Source organism: Alternaria ventricosa (assembly GCF_023758065.1).
Source record: "Alternaria ventricosa strain BMP 2768 chromosome Unknown scaffold_32, whole genome shotgun sequence".
Lineage (NCBI taxonomy): Eukaryota > Fungi > Ascomycota > Dothideomycetes > Pleosporales > Pleosporaceae > Alternaria > Alternaria ventricosa.
Genome location: NW_026055712.1, coordinates 222,299 through 238,312, shown reverse-complemented (window position 1 = coordinate 238,312; position 16,014 = coordinate 222,299). Strand labels below are relative to the sequence as shown.

Below are 16,014 nucleotides of genomic sequence, written 5' to 3'. Positions count from 1 at the left end.
CCCTAACCCTAACCCTAACCCTAACCCTAACCCTAACCCTAACCCTAACCCTAACCCTAACCCTACGACACACAGCGGTTACGGGTCCACGGGTTTTTTTACCAAGTCCACTTCAAAAATTCTTCTTTCAGATATATCTCGGGACCCAGACCAGCTATAACTAAGCGAGGCACACCGTTAAAATCGCAACACTTTTCTCTACAATATAGCTATTTACAATTTCTTCTCTTACTTACAAATACTAAGTGCAGCGCTGTTCTCTTGTCTTGCTGCTTTATTTGCGCAATATCTTGCTTATCTTACGCGCTAGAGCTAAGTAAGGCGCAGCGTTAGATTCGCGCTATAATTTTAATTAAAATAGTGTAGCTAGAATCTTTCTGCAGTAGCTGTGCAGCTGCAGTTATATAAGGAACACTAAAACTAACCCCCTAACTTTGCGCCTACATAACTCTTTATCCTAACTAGCTACAGATAATCTAAGAGCAGATTTAGAATCGCACAGCAATTCTGCACAAAATAGCCTCTTTAGAATATCTAGTATTACATTAGATAGCTGCCGGCAGCGGCTTAGGGCTAGGCCCTTAGTTCCACCCTTCGTTCCTTATTAGTTCTTATTAGTACCACCAAAAATCGCTTGGGGCCAGTGGCCCCAAGCACGTCCTCTAGGGTAGGTTATCGTCGGCGGAGGGCCTTTGCGGGCTCGTGTACGTTATGTCGAACACGTTGGCGGTCTTCTGGATCTGCCCAAGGGCGCGCGCGCGACGAAGAGCCCCGAGGCTCACTGCTTCGAGCGCGCATTAGCAGGTCGACGTCTTGGAGTGCCCAGAGGTCATACCAATCAATGTCGAGGCTTGACCAAGGTTCATCGCGAGAAGGCCATTGGGGCGAGGCTTGGGCCCTGACGCTGCGGGGACTTTGGTGCGCGAGAAGTCAGCAACGAGGAAGCTGGCGGCCCCTGCGGCCAGTGCGCTTGAACGTCATGTGCGCATGATGTGGTTACTAATGACGTTGCCGGCAGAAGCGCAAAGAGAGACGCGGTGAAGAGGGCGGTTACTGTAGAGATGAATGTGTGCGCAGCGGCCGCGCCGAGGGCAGGGCTGCCGACACATGCACGTGGGGAAGAGCAGGTGATCGGGCGACACTTTCGCGACGGCGACCGCGTCCGCGTAGAACGTCTTTGCGGCTTACTTTCGCGCCGCCGTAACAACGTCTTACTCACATGAGGCGGAGGGTTCTGGGCGCAGGCGAATCGCTATATCCCATCACGCTTTTACTCTAGCCCTGGTGAGCTTCGAGGGTGGATGCTGGTGGTCCGACTCGCGTTCGGCTGATCTTGGTAGTGGCACTTTCCTTCTCGGTGCGAATCGTGAGAACAGCGTCCCGAAACCAGCCGTTTGGGCAATCGCGAACATTGTCAAGCAGTAAAGATTGCATTATTCAGGTTCCTCAAGCGATCAGAGTTATCTCTCCTTTCATTTCGTTCACAGGCGCACGAGGCCAGAGTGTGATGAAACTCTAATCATCTTGCCAGCAGTGAAGGGGTTATTACTCCGAGCACAAGCTGTCCAGTCGCCCCAAAAGCACCTGCACGCCTCTGTTCCGGCACAAAGTGTGGAGGTGTTATGATGCTGGAACCGCGGCAACTAGTAGTGTGAGCACAAATGCCTTGAGTAAGTCGGGTAGCACATTCTGTGGCGTCATGGTCGCGATGCAGTCGACGCGTCCTCCGAGACTCGATTGCATGTTGCCGAGTTGCGCGGTAATGTTGTCGTACTTTCTTTGCAATATGTAATGCGCTTGTGATACGAAAAACATTCCAAATGCTAATCGTCAACGCGCAACAATACAGTTGTGCCCCATACTTTCGCTGACTGACGAATGCATTCTCCAGAGTACGCTTGTACGGGCCTTCAGCATTGGCACTTTGTGCTTGCTGTCGGACGCAAACTTCTCGTATCAACCTTCAGCATTTCCGTCCATCCGTGACCGCTTGATAGGCCGCTTGGTCGAACCGGGCTTGTCGGGCCGCAATGAGGGCGTGGGCGACACGGAGTCGAAGGCGGAGTTATTGGTGGTACTCAAGTTGGATCGAGCAGAAGCTTTGGAGGAGGTGGGATCCCTGGAATTCTTGGAGTTCCGCTCAGCAAAATGAGTGCGGAAAGAAGGAAGTGCTTCTTTCAACCAGCGCAGGCGGCCGTCCAGCGCATAGTCGACATGATTCCATAGCAGCTCTCGCGCTTCAAGAAGGGCCGCCTCATTACGCAAGGTGCAGTCGTAGATGCTCTGCATGTAGTATGTTGCGACGCCGGCATGGTCCAGCTCGCGCCAGTGCAGCCAAATGTTGAGCATCTGGCAATCGCAGGTGAAGGACACATGCGCGCATTCGAGCGTTGTCGCAGGTCGATCGTAGGCGATGTTGTAGAACTGCTCGAGGTAGCGGACGATCGCAGTGCCATCGCGTGCGCTCCGTAAATGGGCAATTACCTGCGCTTCGCCAGTAGCGGACGTCCATTGGGAACTGAGGAAAGGGAAGAGAAGTTCAGGGTTGAGCGTGAAGTCAACGAGCGCAGCTTCTTCGTCAGCTGCAAAGGCGGTCCTCATGGAGAGATCAATGGCCTGCGTAGTAGACATATATCCGATGCAGGTATCGGCCTGAGGCGTCGTCAATGGATCTATGTTGGTGTTGGGAAGCGGAGGGGGCAGGAAGTCGTGGGACAGGTTGAAGTCGAGCTTGCTGGAGACCCTAGCGACTCCATTCCTGACGTTCGGGTTGTCTTTGCCAGCGAAGAGCAACAGTGGCTCGAGGATACGTATCGCCGTTGTCTTATTGTCGTACGTGACGGCGAGACGATGCTCTTTGGTGAGGCGGGCGTTGGGTGAGCGAGGGCCGACTCTCTTGCTCTTCAGTACGTTGTTTACATGACTCTTGAGATCTTCCGGCAGGTCGCGTTCTGCATCGACATTGATACCGAAAGCCTGGAGCTTGATGCGCGAGTCCCATGAGAGGCGCGGCGAATATGAAGAGCAGTCAGACGTCGAGTCTTGTGTGGCTGTGCTGGCTGTGCTTAGCGTGTGTTGGCCGAGATTGTCGCTCGTGAGCGGCAGAATAAGCCCTGGGGCATCGAAGTCAGTGTTGACAGGCGACAGCGGGAGACGGCGAGGCGGTATCAGAGGAGCGCCGCGCTTTGCTAGTCGGATGTTGTCGTAACAGTCCGACGGAGCAGTGCTGCTTTCGGCGCGCGCGCGCTTTCGCATGTTGACAATCCGGCTAGACGCGAAGGAGGCTCACAGCGCCTACGTCATTCGCGTTCGACCGCGTGGTAACTTGACGCTCTCTAGACGGATCCGACGGATCCAATTGTGTTGCGGCGAGCCCTGGGGATAGGTGTGCCGAACCACTAAAGGTTAAGCTACCTAGGCAGGCGGGACGTTTAGTGAATGGAGATAGCGTCACGGCAGAGTCCCAAGATAACTCCAGCCATGCACCAAACAAGCCCTTACCGTTGAACGAGCTCTTCGTCTCTGTGAATTCGTAGGCGTTGGAAGTGTTTTGGCTTTTGTTTTGGCGTGCATTAGGCCTCCGCAGGCCACAAATGACGTAGCCTCTACGCAAGGAATGCAAGCGGCCAATTCGCGAAGTGCAACCCAAACCCCAAGAGGACCAAATTTCAACTTCAATCTGCTGCCACCTCCCAAGCACATGGCTTGATGAGGAGATCTTTGTAACCGATCATCTCCACTATAGAGTCTACTGATCTTTGCGCTTGGAGCGATAGAAACGGTGCTTGAGGTACCTCATGTTGATCGAGTTTGGAGCGTAGTCTTTGAGGATTTCGAAGTGGCGCTTCCTGACCGCATTTTCAACAAGACCCCAGCGCGAACATCTCGAAATCGCCTTTCGTTACCTTGCAGTGAAGGAGACGACTTATAGGTACGCGGGAGGACATCTCCGCCGGCCGCGGGATGAATTTAGAACTGCAGCCAACCTTTGCAATTTACTGCGCGAGCTACGTATAGGGGCCGAAATCTCTTTGGGCTGTGAGTGTGCCGAGTAGGGCTGGAGCGAGAGCTGTGGTATGTGCTTTGGCTTGATGGGAACTAGGTCGTTATGGTGCAAAGTCGCCATCGTCGGTATCAGGTTGGGCATGGTTGTCGTCGAAGTCACGATGTGCCTGCATGGACTGTGATGAATCCGTGGCAGTCGCCATGGGTGAGTGATAGCAGCCCAGCGATTGAATTTTGCAGTCGATCTCGCTGGGGCCAGGTGTGAGTAATAGATGGTGGAGGGACACGGATAGGATCGCGGTGCAAGGAGGACAAGTGGGTGATGTAACGAGCGTTGGGTGCTGTCAGTGGGCAGCAGGCGGAGGGAAATGGTCCGCAGCCGTAAGTCGTTGTCGTTGTAGAAGTCACCGAAGGAGAGGGGACACAATGAACATCGCTCCAACCAGGGGCAATTAGAGTTCCGCTCTTGTGGTGACGAGTTTAAGCCCAGAGGCCGATAGCGCGGTCGCGTGATCACGCGCTCCGTCGTCGGAAGGTATGTTTTCATCCAAGGAAAAGAACCTCCTCCCATTCTACCCAACAATAATAGGCTTCGAATGAATCGTTGATACCGGCATTCGACTTGATTCGAGTGGTGGCGGGCTTCAGGATATATACCCGAAGGAAGATTTGGCAATAGCAGGGTCTCGAGAACTCCTGATCAGCCATTTCCACGTCAGCTGGACCCTTTCCTCTGGGCCCGGTGAACTCATATCCTATCGGTCCTTTCCTTTCAAAGTCCGTATCAATACTCTCCCCTTACCCGTCGTCCATCTCACGTTTATGCACTCATACTAAACTCTCAGCTACGACGACAACTTCAACAATCTTGCTTTTTCATTGCCCGAGAGCGAATGAACGTTCCACTTGCGGCATTGGAGAAGGAAGCTGACTTGGCCAACACCAGTAAATGGGCCTCTGGATCACATCCAACTTCTGAACCGCGTCCTTCTTCCCGAGATTCCACTCGTATAGACAATGCGAAAGGAAAGCATCCCTCCATTGTGCATTTGCGGCTTGCGAGTTCGAAAAATATCAAGTGGGCAGGCAAATGTGACGGAGGTGATACCTGCAAGGTTCCCACAGAGTATGGCCTCGATGTGAGGGCTTTTCGAGGAAAGATGGTATCGCGACTGGCGTGGAGGTCTGTGACGTCGACAACCTGATCATGGGCACGCCGATGATTCACGGGTGAGTACCAAGAGGGCAATGACACTATCCAGTCCGGTGTAATACCGACGGGACGCCATGCTCCAGAAGCGAGCGCGGGAGAAAAGCCCAAAGGAGGATAGGGGCATCTCTTCGGGGAACTATGGCGTGCAATGGTCAGATATCATAGTGTGGGGGGTACCACTACCAACGGCAGCGGGCTAGTCGCACCATCGGGGACGTCATCGCATCGCTCCCCACACTGCTGCATCCTCGTCATCACAGTACAGCCGGACGCGTGACAAGCCGCTTCGACGAGAAGACCAGAGCCCGCGTCCGTCCGCTTGTGATTTGGCTTTTCGGTGGTCGTGCTCATTCGGCACTTGAGGATGTAAGCCGCTTTGGCAAGTGTACCACACTCGTCGGCCAAGGATCCTTCGAACTTCTCGTTGTTTATCGATCTTCCTACGGTGTCATGGAGTCGACTGCGCTTTGGGAAGCCTCTCTGTTGCAATCCATGCAGCATCTCCAAGCGTGCGGAGGATACGGTCGTGGTTGTCACCAACAGCATCTTGATCGGCGATATCTTAAAAGCTTTAGACGGTAGCAAGCTCGGGAGCACCTTCGTCATCAAGACTGTACCCCGTGAGCGTACAAGCTGAACGGCATGCGACGAGTCCTCTTTGGAGGTGGTGCCACTGCCAGCTCCAACGCTTATCCATATCTTGCTCCGGCGGTCAGCCCACACCTCTTCGTGGGCGCAGCGGTGCCGCCAGTAGCTGGTTTGCTTCGGACTGGGTATTCGCATCACTCATGAGAAAACACCGACTTCTGCGCGGAATGTTCTCCTCACACCAACATACCCATCCGCCCCAGCACGCACCACTTACAGCCGACAATGTGCGATTGGGCATGATGATGATGAGAGCATGTTCGCCGCCGATGAAGCTGATGAGCACCTGGGGGATGTGCTTGGTAAATGTCTAAGCAATTGGCATAGAATATACAGAAGACTGCTCATGTGTAGAACTCACCGAAGACGTCTCCATTTCACATCACATCAGCAGCACATCACACCCCTTGTCACCCAAGACATTGAAGTAGTGTTTCTCAAATTTGCCCACCGCTGGTGAAAGCCTCGCCATGGGAGTCCACTGATTGGTCATCAGCATTGCCTACCCCTCGACCGGCTGTAAAGACTGTTTGTAGTCGTAACGCCTACCAGTGGACGAACCAAGAGGCTCCCGTCGTTTCAATGTGTAACACAACTCTCCGTGCACTCTCGAGGCCTCCTGCTTGGTACTAACGTCACCGGTCTCGCTCGTCGACCTCTCCCGTCGAAGGCCGAGAGACCATTATGTTGTAGAAGCCTAAGAGTCCAAGGATGACCTGACGCCATTCAGAGCTGCTTGGATCGCGAAGACTTTCAGGAATGTCTGGTGATGATACCAACGGTGCGATGCTCTACCAGGGCATCGTCATGGGGCGATAAGGCTTGCTGTCCCCGGCGAGAATATAACTTCCCGGTTTATGTTTGTCTCAGGGTGCCACGGAGGGTTGCGAAAAGGGACGGTAGTCACGCGTGGTCGCGGGGTAGCCGAGAACCATGTGTTGAGGCACCGGGCCAGCCTCTTCAGCCATTGTGAGGTCCAGCTGCTACTGCGCGGCCGCCGAGTCTTTGCGCAGCCAGTCCTGGCATCGAGCGTTGCTGCAGGCGATCACGAACCGTTGTATCGCCGTTCGAGTGACTGAGGGTCCTGCTCCAGACACAGAGCGTCGATAGCGAGGAATACCACGCGTCGGTGACATGGCTACATGTTGTGTGGGAATGGAAAGATTATGGCGATTGCTGCTGCCACCGGGGATTCCGGCGCTGTGCTCGACGCCTGCCGCCCCACCAACCGCATCGCCGGACGCGCCACTCCACGCCGAGAACTCGTACCTGCGCGCTCAGATCGCTGACCTCCAGGCCTCGTCCACGACTAGCTCATGGTGTTGACAAAGAGGACGGGATGCTCGCGCGAAATGATGGAATTGTCGATAAAGACATTGTGAGGTGCCGCCACGAACTCTTGCCCGGCTGCTTAGAGCCAGTCTCGCTCGAACGCCACACTGCGACGCCACATCATCTTCACGGCGGACACATTGTCAATTGCAGTGCGCGGGCTATCTTACACGTAACTGAGCAGGGAGACGACTACCTCATCAACATCTGTGATCGCCTTACCCCAGTCACCAAGCTTGAGGTCGGCCAGTACAGGCTGGCTCTAGCGAAGGAGGAAAGCGAACGAACCGAGCACGGCCCGGATCCCGCAGCGAGCAAAGTCATCGTCTTGCAGGACGCGAATATTTTTCACATATTCTTCGTCGCTTGCATTCATGATGCTTTCGTCATCGCAAATTTACGCGTGTCTCCTGAAAGTGAGCGGGGAGGTTGACGAGGGGGTCCAGATCACAGGATGGCGGAAGAAACACGGCGTAGTGTCGACAAGCCCTTCCTCTTCGGCTTGTTAAGCCTCTGCAAGACCGCCTATTCCGATTGCTGAATTGTATACATCGCAAACACAAACGACTTTGGTCTCAGCACCGAACTTGGGGATCACGAGACCGGCAATCGCGTGGATTCGGGAGCTGGGATTGACGAAGACAGGGTTGGTCCAGGCAGAGATCCGTGCGACTCTACCACGCCACCTGACGACATGCTCCAGGCTCTGCAATATGCAATGTGGAGAGCTTAGCTGCAGGACGGACTGCCTCGCTCAGGTCACCCGTTCGCCGTACAGGTTTCAACACATCTCAATGAGGAAGGAAACATATCCGTTAGCAGGCACGAAAGTTCGTTGATATTGCAATGACGTCACGCGTCTTTCGAGCCCGTCGCTTGGGGAGCAACGACGCAGCAGCGCAACGGCGCGAATGCATGGTTCCAGCTGTGCCGGCACGTCAAAGTCCTACATAAAGCTGAATAGACTATGCAACGAGACATGCGCCGTCGTTACTGCCTGTCGAAGCTATCACCTCGGCATCGGATGAGAATTGAAAGACGAGCTGACCTCTTTCTCATCCCTTCCATTATCCAATGGGCGGATGAGACGAACTGGACCGCGTCGCAAGAGAATTAGTACGAACAACCAGGACTGTGGGCGCTATTCGAGGAGTCCACAAGCCTCCGGTGCGACATCAGTCCACATCCACAAGCGCGATCAGACAGACACATTTGAAGACACCGCCAACGGTCTGAAAATGTGGTTAATGGGGCGCTCTCCGATTCTCGTCGTCATGCTGGCCGAAGTAGATCTCGTAGCTTGGCGGGTGTAAAGTCTTCTTCGGATTTCTCTTCCAGACGAATAGGAGGATGGTCGTTACTCTCGCGCCGCCTTTGCTGAAGCTGGACAGCAACTGAGCGACGATGCGGCTTCGAAGCGGGACGGCCAGTCGACATGGAAGTTTGGCAGCCCGCCGAGAAGGCATCGAGCCTGCGAAAGTCCTGCTCATCCACTCCTTCAGATGATCCCGTCCATGCTTTGGCGACTATAACATCATCGGTCCCGTTGCGAGCTTGTCTGTAGCGGATGCTGTCTGAAGGTGGTCTGATGCGATACCGCGCAATTGCACCTGGCGCACTTGCCTCCAGCCAGTGTGGCAGCGACGGTCTTATCCACGGTCGATTCACGGACATTCTGATTGACATGTACAATGACTCAGACTCCTTGCATAAAGCAGTCACAGCTGCTGACTGGACTCATGGCACTCATACGCCCTACTGTTCGGGACACGTAGATACGAAGTCGGAATAGATGTTAAGTCGGCGACCTGCTACTGACACGCACTTATAGACGAGTTCTCAACCCGCAGTTCTGGTGAGCTGGGTCTGAAAGGAGAAGACCGCATAAAGCTGGATGAATACGCATCGAGCTTGATGAGCATGACGACAACTCTAGCGAACGGCTGATCTTGGACAACGAATACTATGTGCACGATGTTGTCACTTTATACCTCGCCTACGAAGCACGAATCTGCGCCATTCTGTCCCTTGCGTAATACAGTGCAGTGTGTGAACCTGAACGACGCCTCCACTCCAGTACCGAGCGACCAGGCATTCACGCTGGGCACCAGGACAATCGGCCCTGGCCAAGCCCAGGGTGGCTACCAGTGATCTTGCCTGTACGGTTCGCCCACTGCCCATATCGCTTCAAGGGCGTTTCCACCCTGGTACCGAGCGGAACGAAAGCATTGAGTCCGAGGCAATTCATGAGAGTATGACACAGAAATAGTCTGCGGTCGATTGCTCGTGTCTGCGTTTCTCTCCGCTGCAGAACCTAGTAAAATAAATCAATGTGAGCCTGACATCCGACTCCATCACTGGGGTTGCAGTGAGCGAGGCTTCGTATGCCTGTCATCCACTTGGGCGCTTCGAAGTCGCACATCATCTTCATCGTGAATTTGGTATACGCGTACATATACAAGGCATCTCGATGCGAACGCGAATAACATCTATATGAAGAAGGTCATGCGCCGACGACGAAGGCAGAAAGCTCCGCATTTGTGACTTCCACCTCACCGCGACTCCGAGTAGCTTCTCTTATTGTCGCTTGTGAGCGCCCGCGACGACGATATCATCGAAAATGCTGAACTGGAAGCTTATATATATGTCTATGCCGAAGACGCGTACGGGGAAGACCCGGAAACCGAAGCTCAGCTCCAACTGGATGCAGCTGCCGGCGGCATCGCTCAGAACTACAAAGCTGTCTTCGAGCATGTCTATATTATTGGCATCATGCGTGGAGTGTCTATGGACTCGGCGTTGCTAGCGGCATGAATCTAGGGTCGCGAACGGTTTAGTAGAACTCTTTGTTGCTGGATCGGTTTTGTATCCGCAACGCGCTTTGCCTCAGACCCGAGCAACGTTTAGATAATGACGAAAATACTGCATTAGCGACGGGCGCAAGGACTTGTTCTTGGTTCTCCAGCGGAGCTCGTATTATCTGCTTGTTCTAATGGTCTTAGTCACGCAGATATAGAGTTACCGCTCGCACTTCAAGACGTTCTACGTTATGTCACTGAGACTCTTGACGGTACTGGACGACGGCGACACAACAGATGGCCTTATTTTAAGATTAAAAGATCTTATAGGGCTGTGATAGGATGATAAAACTTACCTTGCTCTTCGTTGAGCAAGCGCATGTTTAGTTCAGTCCATATTGTATATTGCAACTACGGTCTATCGCTTGTAGATTACACGCGTGTATTTCACTTATCTACAAGGTCTTATCTTGACATTACGAGTAATTTGAAGATCCCGAAATCGCTATACTGTTGATGGCACCGGACGGAAGTTCTTTGGCCGCGGGCTGGGATGCACATACTTCACTCCGAAGTAGATTGACACCGCCGTTGTCACGGAAGAATGGAGCTATAAACCCTTTAGATTGATACTATAATACCGCGATAAGCTCGTCGACCCCACGTAGGGTTGGGGGCCAGGGTTTACTGGAGAATATCTTCTCGCAGAAAGATCCAACAATGGCCCGGAGTTGTGGGTCGTCGATCCGCCGTCCGTTTCGAGCCATGCAACACCAACACCCCCTTCGACCTCGTGCGCGCCGAGTGTATAGAATGTCTTCATGCTTCATATTGCGACGATATATGTGCCATCCGATCTGTTCATGTTCATTTCTGCAAAGTTCTGAACGCGCCGTCCGTCCATTAGGACGATGTTGTTGTAAAACATCAAAAAGGCCGGTAACAGCGCATCAGTAGAGGTATCAGGAAAGCCACTCCCATCATCTGGCCTATTACATAGCTTAATCTATAACCTCCTCAAAGCATTCCAGGATATCTAGGCTCGCGTTAGGCACTACGTTAACAGCCCGCAACATGCCACCGTCGGTGGCTGAGCTTCCGTTGTGGCTTGTCAGCAAAGTTACCTCCAAAGGTTTGAAGATGCCGACCCTCATTGTATCTGCTAGCCCATGAAGGTGAAAGTAGCGCTGCGAGGCTGACTGTATCAGCAACACTGTAGGCTTGATGAAGAGAAGAGACAGCGGTATCGAGATGGGGAATATCTACGAGTCCCATGCTGTCCAATCTCTCGGTCCAGCTCGAGTTAATCCGGTATTCCGAACGGCGCAGTATAACACGTCGACATCATCAAAAGGTTGAGTGCCTGTTACGCTCTTGTCGAATAGTTCTTACCTGGTCGCTCAAGCTGTTGATGCAAATAATGGAACTGGTGCGCGGAGTCTGGAAATTGATGGATGATGTTGGCTGAGATGGGTTTCTGGCATGGGCGAAGAGTACTCGGCTCGGGGGTGCCGCGGCAACCAATCAGCGACTGGGAACCTCCGCAGCAACACGTGCCCGAATTATGCGGACACCTCAACCACCCCAGCCTCACCATCCCCCATACACTGTCCCTTATCCATCCCAATATGGAAGCGATGTGCTCGGCTGCTACATTCCTGCATTTCGCAGTGTCTCGCATGGCGCAACCTGAAGAATTGGGCTCGAGGCCACGACTATGGTCAGATTTTCCCGCCATGAGGATAGCTGGGAGCGCCGCCCGCCCGGTCAGTCATTCGCGTCGCATCGCTCCCAACAACCCAATTTCACCATTCCTATACACCAATTTCATCCGCAACACGCCCAATGACGATCGAGGTAGTTAGCGCGACACCCGAGGCCCCATGGTCTCTGCGCGTCGCTGATCTCTTAGCTGAGTGAACTTGGTCGCGAGGATGTCCACGGCAGTCTCGATCAGTGGTCAGTCACTTCTACGACACTTCTTCCAACCCCCTCGGGATTGTCTCTAACAGTTCCAGACACGCGCAACAAACCTACATCCTCGTCTCAAGATGCGGCTCTCCACCAACAACACCCACGATCGCGACGCTCCTCCTACGCACGCACTCTCCTACCACCTCCAAACGAGCTCCCCCACTCGTTCGTCGTAACGCACCAAAGATGCGCTGCAGCCGCTACGCCATATCACGTGTTCCAGATGGCACATGTGTCACCTTGCCCTGGCGTCTGGATGCGAGGCCCCTCACCCACGTCTGCGGCCACTACTGCCACCATCAAACGCGATTACTCCTCCACGAGAAGCGGATCGTCCTCAAGACCGATGCGATGGAATCAGACAGGGTCATTTGGCGTCCCACGCGACAAACACATGGGGTTCGTGGGCGGTAGATCGAGGAGGTGAGCGTCGGCCCACAACGGATTACATGCGCGCGCGACGGCTGCTGTTTTAGATGCCTGAGCAGGAAGAAACCAGGCATCGAGCGCGGTCGAACAAGAGGAACTACTTCGTGCCTTCCGCGCCGCGATCACTGCAGCCCGCACCGCTTCATCGGAAAGCGTGGACGACCAGACCGACTTCTCCGTCTCCTCCATCCGCCTGCTACAATACAAGAAACCCAAAGCCCAGGAGAGTGATCACCAAGTGGGCGACTGCTTCAGCCGGTGCCGACTCCGTTGATTGAACGCGGTATCTCGGCTTTTACAGTCTTTGGCGCAGGTGGCAGCGCCGGGAGGATTCGCGCTGTTTCTCATGCTGAGACCCCGACTGAAGGCATTGCAAACACGGACACATTTTCCGGTGGCCCAGCGACCCAGCGATCAGACTAGCCGTCAATGACGAGCCTGCGACTTCTCGCTCCCCCATCTACGACGTCACTGGCTGGAGCTGAGGGAAATGATAGGACGGCAAGGGCCTTTTATCAATATACAGCACACAAGGACGATGCAAGCACATACGAGGCGACTGCAGCTCGGTGTGTCAAACGTTCGCAGCTGCCACCGGTCCAATGGAGTCCAACCACACGCAAGTATAGACAAGCAGGACAAGTTACAAAAAGTCTCAAGCTCATGGTCTGGGGAGGACTGATGCGGAGCCAGACGGCCAAAGGTAAACACATCTGACCAATGCTGTCAGGAACACGTCTCAGTTCGCTTGTTGCGACGAGATTGGTCGCGCCACAACGACTACGATATTAACATTCAGCAACACGATAGCACGATACGTATGCGACCGCCTTTCGCATGACCCCATGGCACCGACAGACCACCGTTCCCCTACACTCGATCGCGTATACGATTGCTATACTAAGCCTCCTTGTCGAGCTTCCTCGCCCGAGCCATAACGAACACCCCACCTAGCTGGTCGACACTAGACGTACAAGTGTCAGGGACATTACTGTTGGAGTGGAATGGACATTCGTGGGCGACACGGATCAAGAGTAACTGTAGTCACGTTACGATGCAAATATGGGAGGGCAGCCTTTTGCTCGCGCGTGGCACTTGCGCGGCACTTAACGCTGGACTTCGTTCGACCGCACCACCAGGGAGGGGGTCGAAAGAAGTCTTTGCTTCCGCTGCTGCTGTAGGGGGATGACAGGTTCTGCGGAGGTAGTGACGGGTGGGTAGGCTGCAGCTATGGCGGGCGTAGAGTATGCGCGCGTGTAGAGATACATCCCGTAGCGTAGGCAGATTCGTATCTCATGCTCTCGATTCTACTCATTTTCGAAGCCCGCTCTGCTTTCGTCCAATGCGTTCCAAGCTTTGGCCCCGTCATTTGCGAGCGTTCATAGCGACGCTGCCGTGCCACGAAAACGTCTTTCTCTAGCGGGCGCCAACTCCGACTGAAGAGCATGCAATCAGACCTGCTCTCCATGCTCGCATCTCGTCCTCGAACCGTCCACATCACTCTGGCCATGCCTCGGTCTCTGTGTCCAGGGCGCGACATCACCATGTTCATTGCGAGCACGTCAAGTCCCGATCGCAGACGTGTCATGTACTCCGCGCTTAGCCAGGCATATCTACCGCAAAAGGCTTCCACCTGACCAGAAACATTCAAATCTCAAGGGTTACTCGGGCGCATGCGAAGAGCGTGGTTGCGGGTGAAGGGCAATATCATGAGCGCTTTACATCGACTTCATCTTGGATGCCAAGCTTGGCTTTCGGGTTCGCAGTAATGCAGTGGTTCTCCGCAAGAGCACAATGAGGTGCTTTGTGGTATTTCGCATATGCTCTATAGCATTTGTGAAGACATTGAATTAGTTGGAAAAGGATGCGTTAGCGAATTCGAACAAACTTTCAGGGCTGCGTGAGAAAGGTTGAAAGCTTGTAATTAAGTAATTGCAAGGATTGACAACAAAGCTTGAATGCATGCTGCCCGAGTAGACTGTTTCGTCAATCCAGGGCACGCTGTTCTTGCTACTCTTGATTTCAGAATCGAGCCAGAGAGGCGCACCAAATGAGAAATATGTTGACATCGGATGATTTCAAAGTCTATACACAAGTGTTCCGACGATTATGTCACACGACACTCTACGAAACTGTGCGCAAATTAGTCCCTCTCATTTGTCATCGTCGCATTTGTAGTTGCATCAACCTTTTGCGCGGCTTCACGCCAGATGGCTGAGAGAGACTTCGCCACATCTCTGCAGCCTCTACAAGATGCCGGAGCAGATATCGCGCTCGCTTCCGCAACTCCAAATCAACGACTTAAATTGTTCCTTCTTTATATTGGGCTTTTTTACGCTTAATTCACAGCTCGAATGGTTTCGCGGACTCAGCCACCTCCTCAAGAATATATAAGAGCATCGCGTTCAGCGCAACTTTGTAATCGCATCGTGAGGCCAATGTTCCGTTCCTACCGACATTATCTTACTGATCAACTTTGGTCGACTGCACCAAGACAAACTAGGTGATCTGAGTGTCATCAAGCGCAAGGCTTAGGAGTTTACGGGCGCAGAGTCGATAACGCCGCCACACACCATGCTGCAGATCAAGGCTTCGATATCCTATGCCGGGATATTCTTGCGCGAGAGCTGGGGGTGGACCAACCCAGAACGAGGGTAATCAATGAAGAGTGTGATGTCCACTGATCGTTTTTGCGCATCGGATTCGCAGCCGTCCAGTCAATCACGTACCATCCTTGAGCGGTCAGGGTAAGGACGAGGAAGTGATGTAAGATACGACTCAGCCCGAGAAGCAGTTGGCAGGAACTAATAATAACATCAACATGCGTCAAGTGTCAATATGTCAGGAGGAAGTGTCGTTCATTCATGTTCTTCTGGCTCAACGGCGACGGCGTCGCTTTCCAACACCCTTCGCCAGATCTTCGCCCACCCTCTTCACCCGAGTCTCAGCAGCGCCATCATGACCAACCCACTTCCTCAAGTCCAGCGTGGCTAAACCCCTGTCGACGTTGCTACGCGTCGCTTTGGTGACATCCGCAGCATCCTGCTTTGCTTTCCACAGCGCAACCTTCTCTGCGGCCGTCTTGCGCTTCTTCGGCTTGCGCTTCTTGGGTGATGGTGATGATGGTGATGATGGTGGTGATGGCGAAGGTGATGGCGATGACATTGATTGTGGTGGAGACGAGAGACCTGATGAGATTTCATCCTCATCATCGGGTGGTAGTGGTGCGTCGGAGGGTGGGAGGGAAAAGTCTTCATCCTCATCCTCATCCTCAGCCTCGTCTTCGTCCTCCTCATCATCCTCGTTCTCATCCTCAACCGTGCGCTGGGTCGGCGAGAGAAGTGAAGAGTTCATGCCCGTAGGCCAATCAACAAATGCAGACGAAGACTCTTGCTGTGGTGGTGTTGAGGCTCGTCGTGCGCGCTCAACGTCGGCTTCGGTTTCACCCTCAGCCCCAGACATCAGCACGCTGCTGCTTGGGTGCGGCGCCGATGTCATACGTAATGGTGGAGTCGGCGGTCTTGATGATGGCTTGCGCTTGGCAGCGGTGGAGAGGGTTTGCTGGGCGTAGGAGGGGACTGGTGGGCGTGATGGGGTGGAGAGAGAGCTGCCCAT

General features: G+C 53.6%; 2 protein-coding genes across 2 annotated transcripts; both read right to left on the bottom strand.

Moving 5' to 3' along the window:
• Positions 1-1,956: 1,956 nt before the first annotated feature.
• Positions 1,957-3,255, bottom strand: J4E93_010586 (uncharacterized protein; the record flags this gene model as incomplete). Its single annotated transcript, XM_049348464.1, has 1 exon — positions 1,957-3,255. One exon carries the CDS (start codon positions 3,253-3,255, stop codon positions 1,957-1,959), a length of 1,299 nt encoding a protein of 432 aa, XP_049194416.1.
• Positions 3,256-15,276: 12,021 nt separating this feature from the next.
• Positions 15,277-16,014, bottom strand: J4E93_010585 (uncharacterized protein; the record flags this gene model as incomplete). Its single annotated transcript, XM_049348463.1, has 1 exon — positions 15,277-16,014. One exon carries the CDS (start codon positions 16,012-16,014, stop codon positions 15,277-15,279), a length of 738 nt encoding a protein of 245 aa, XP_049194415.1.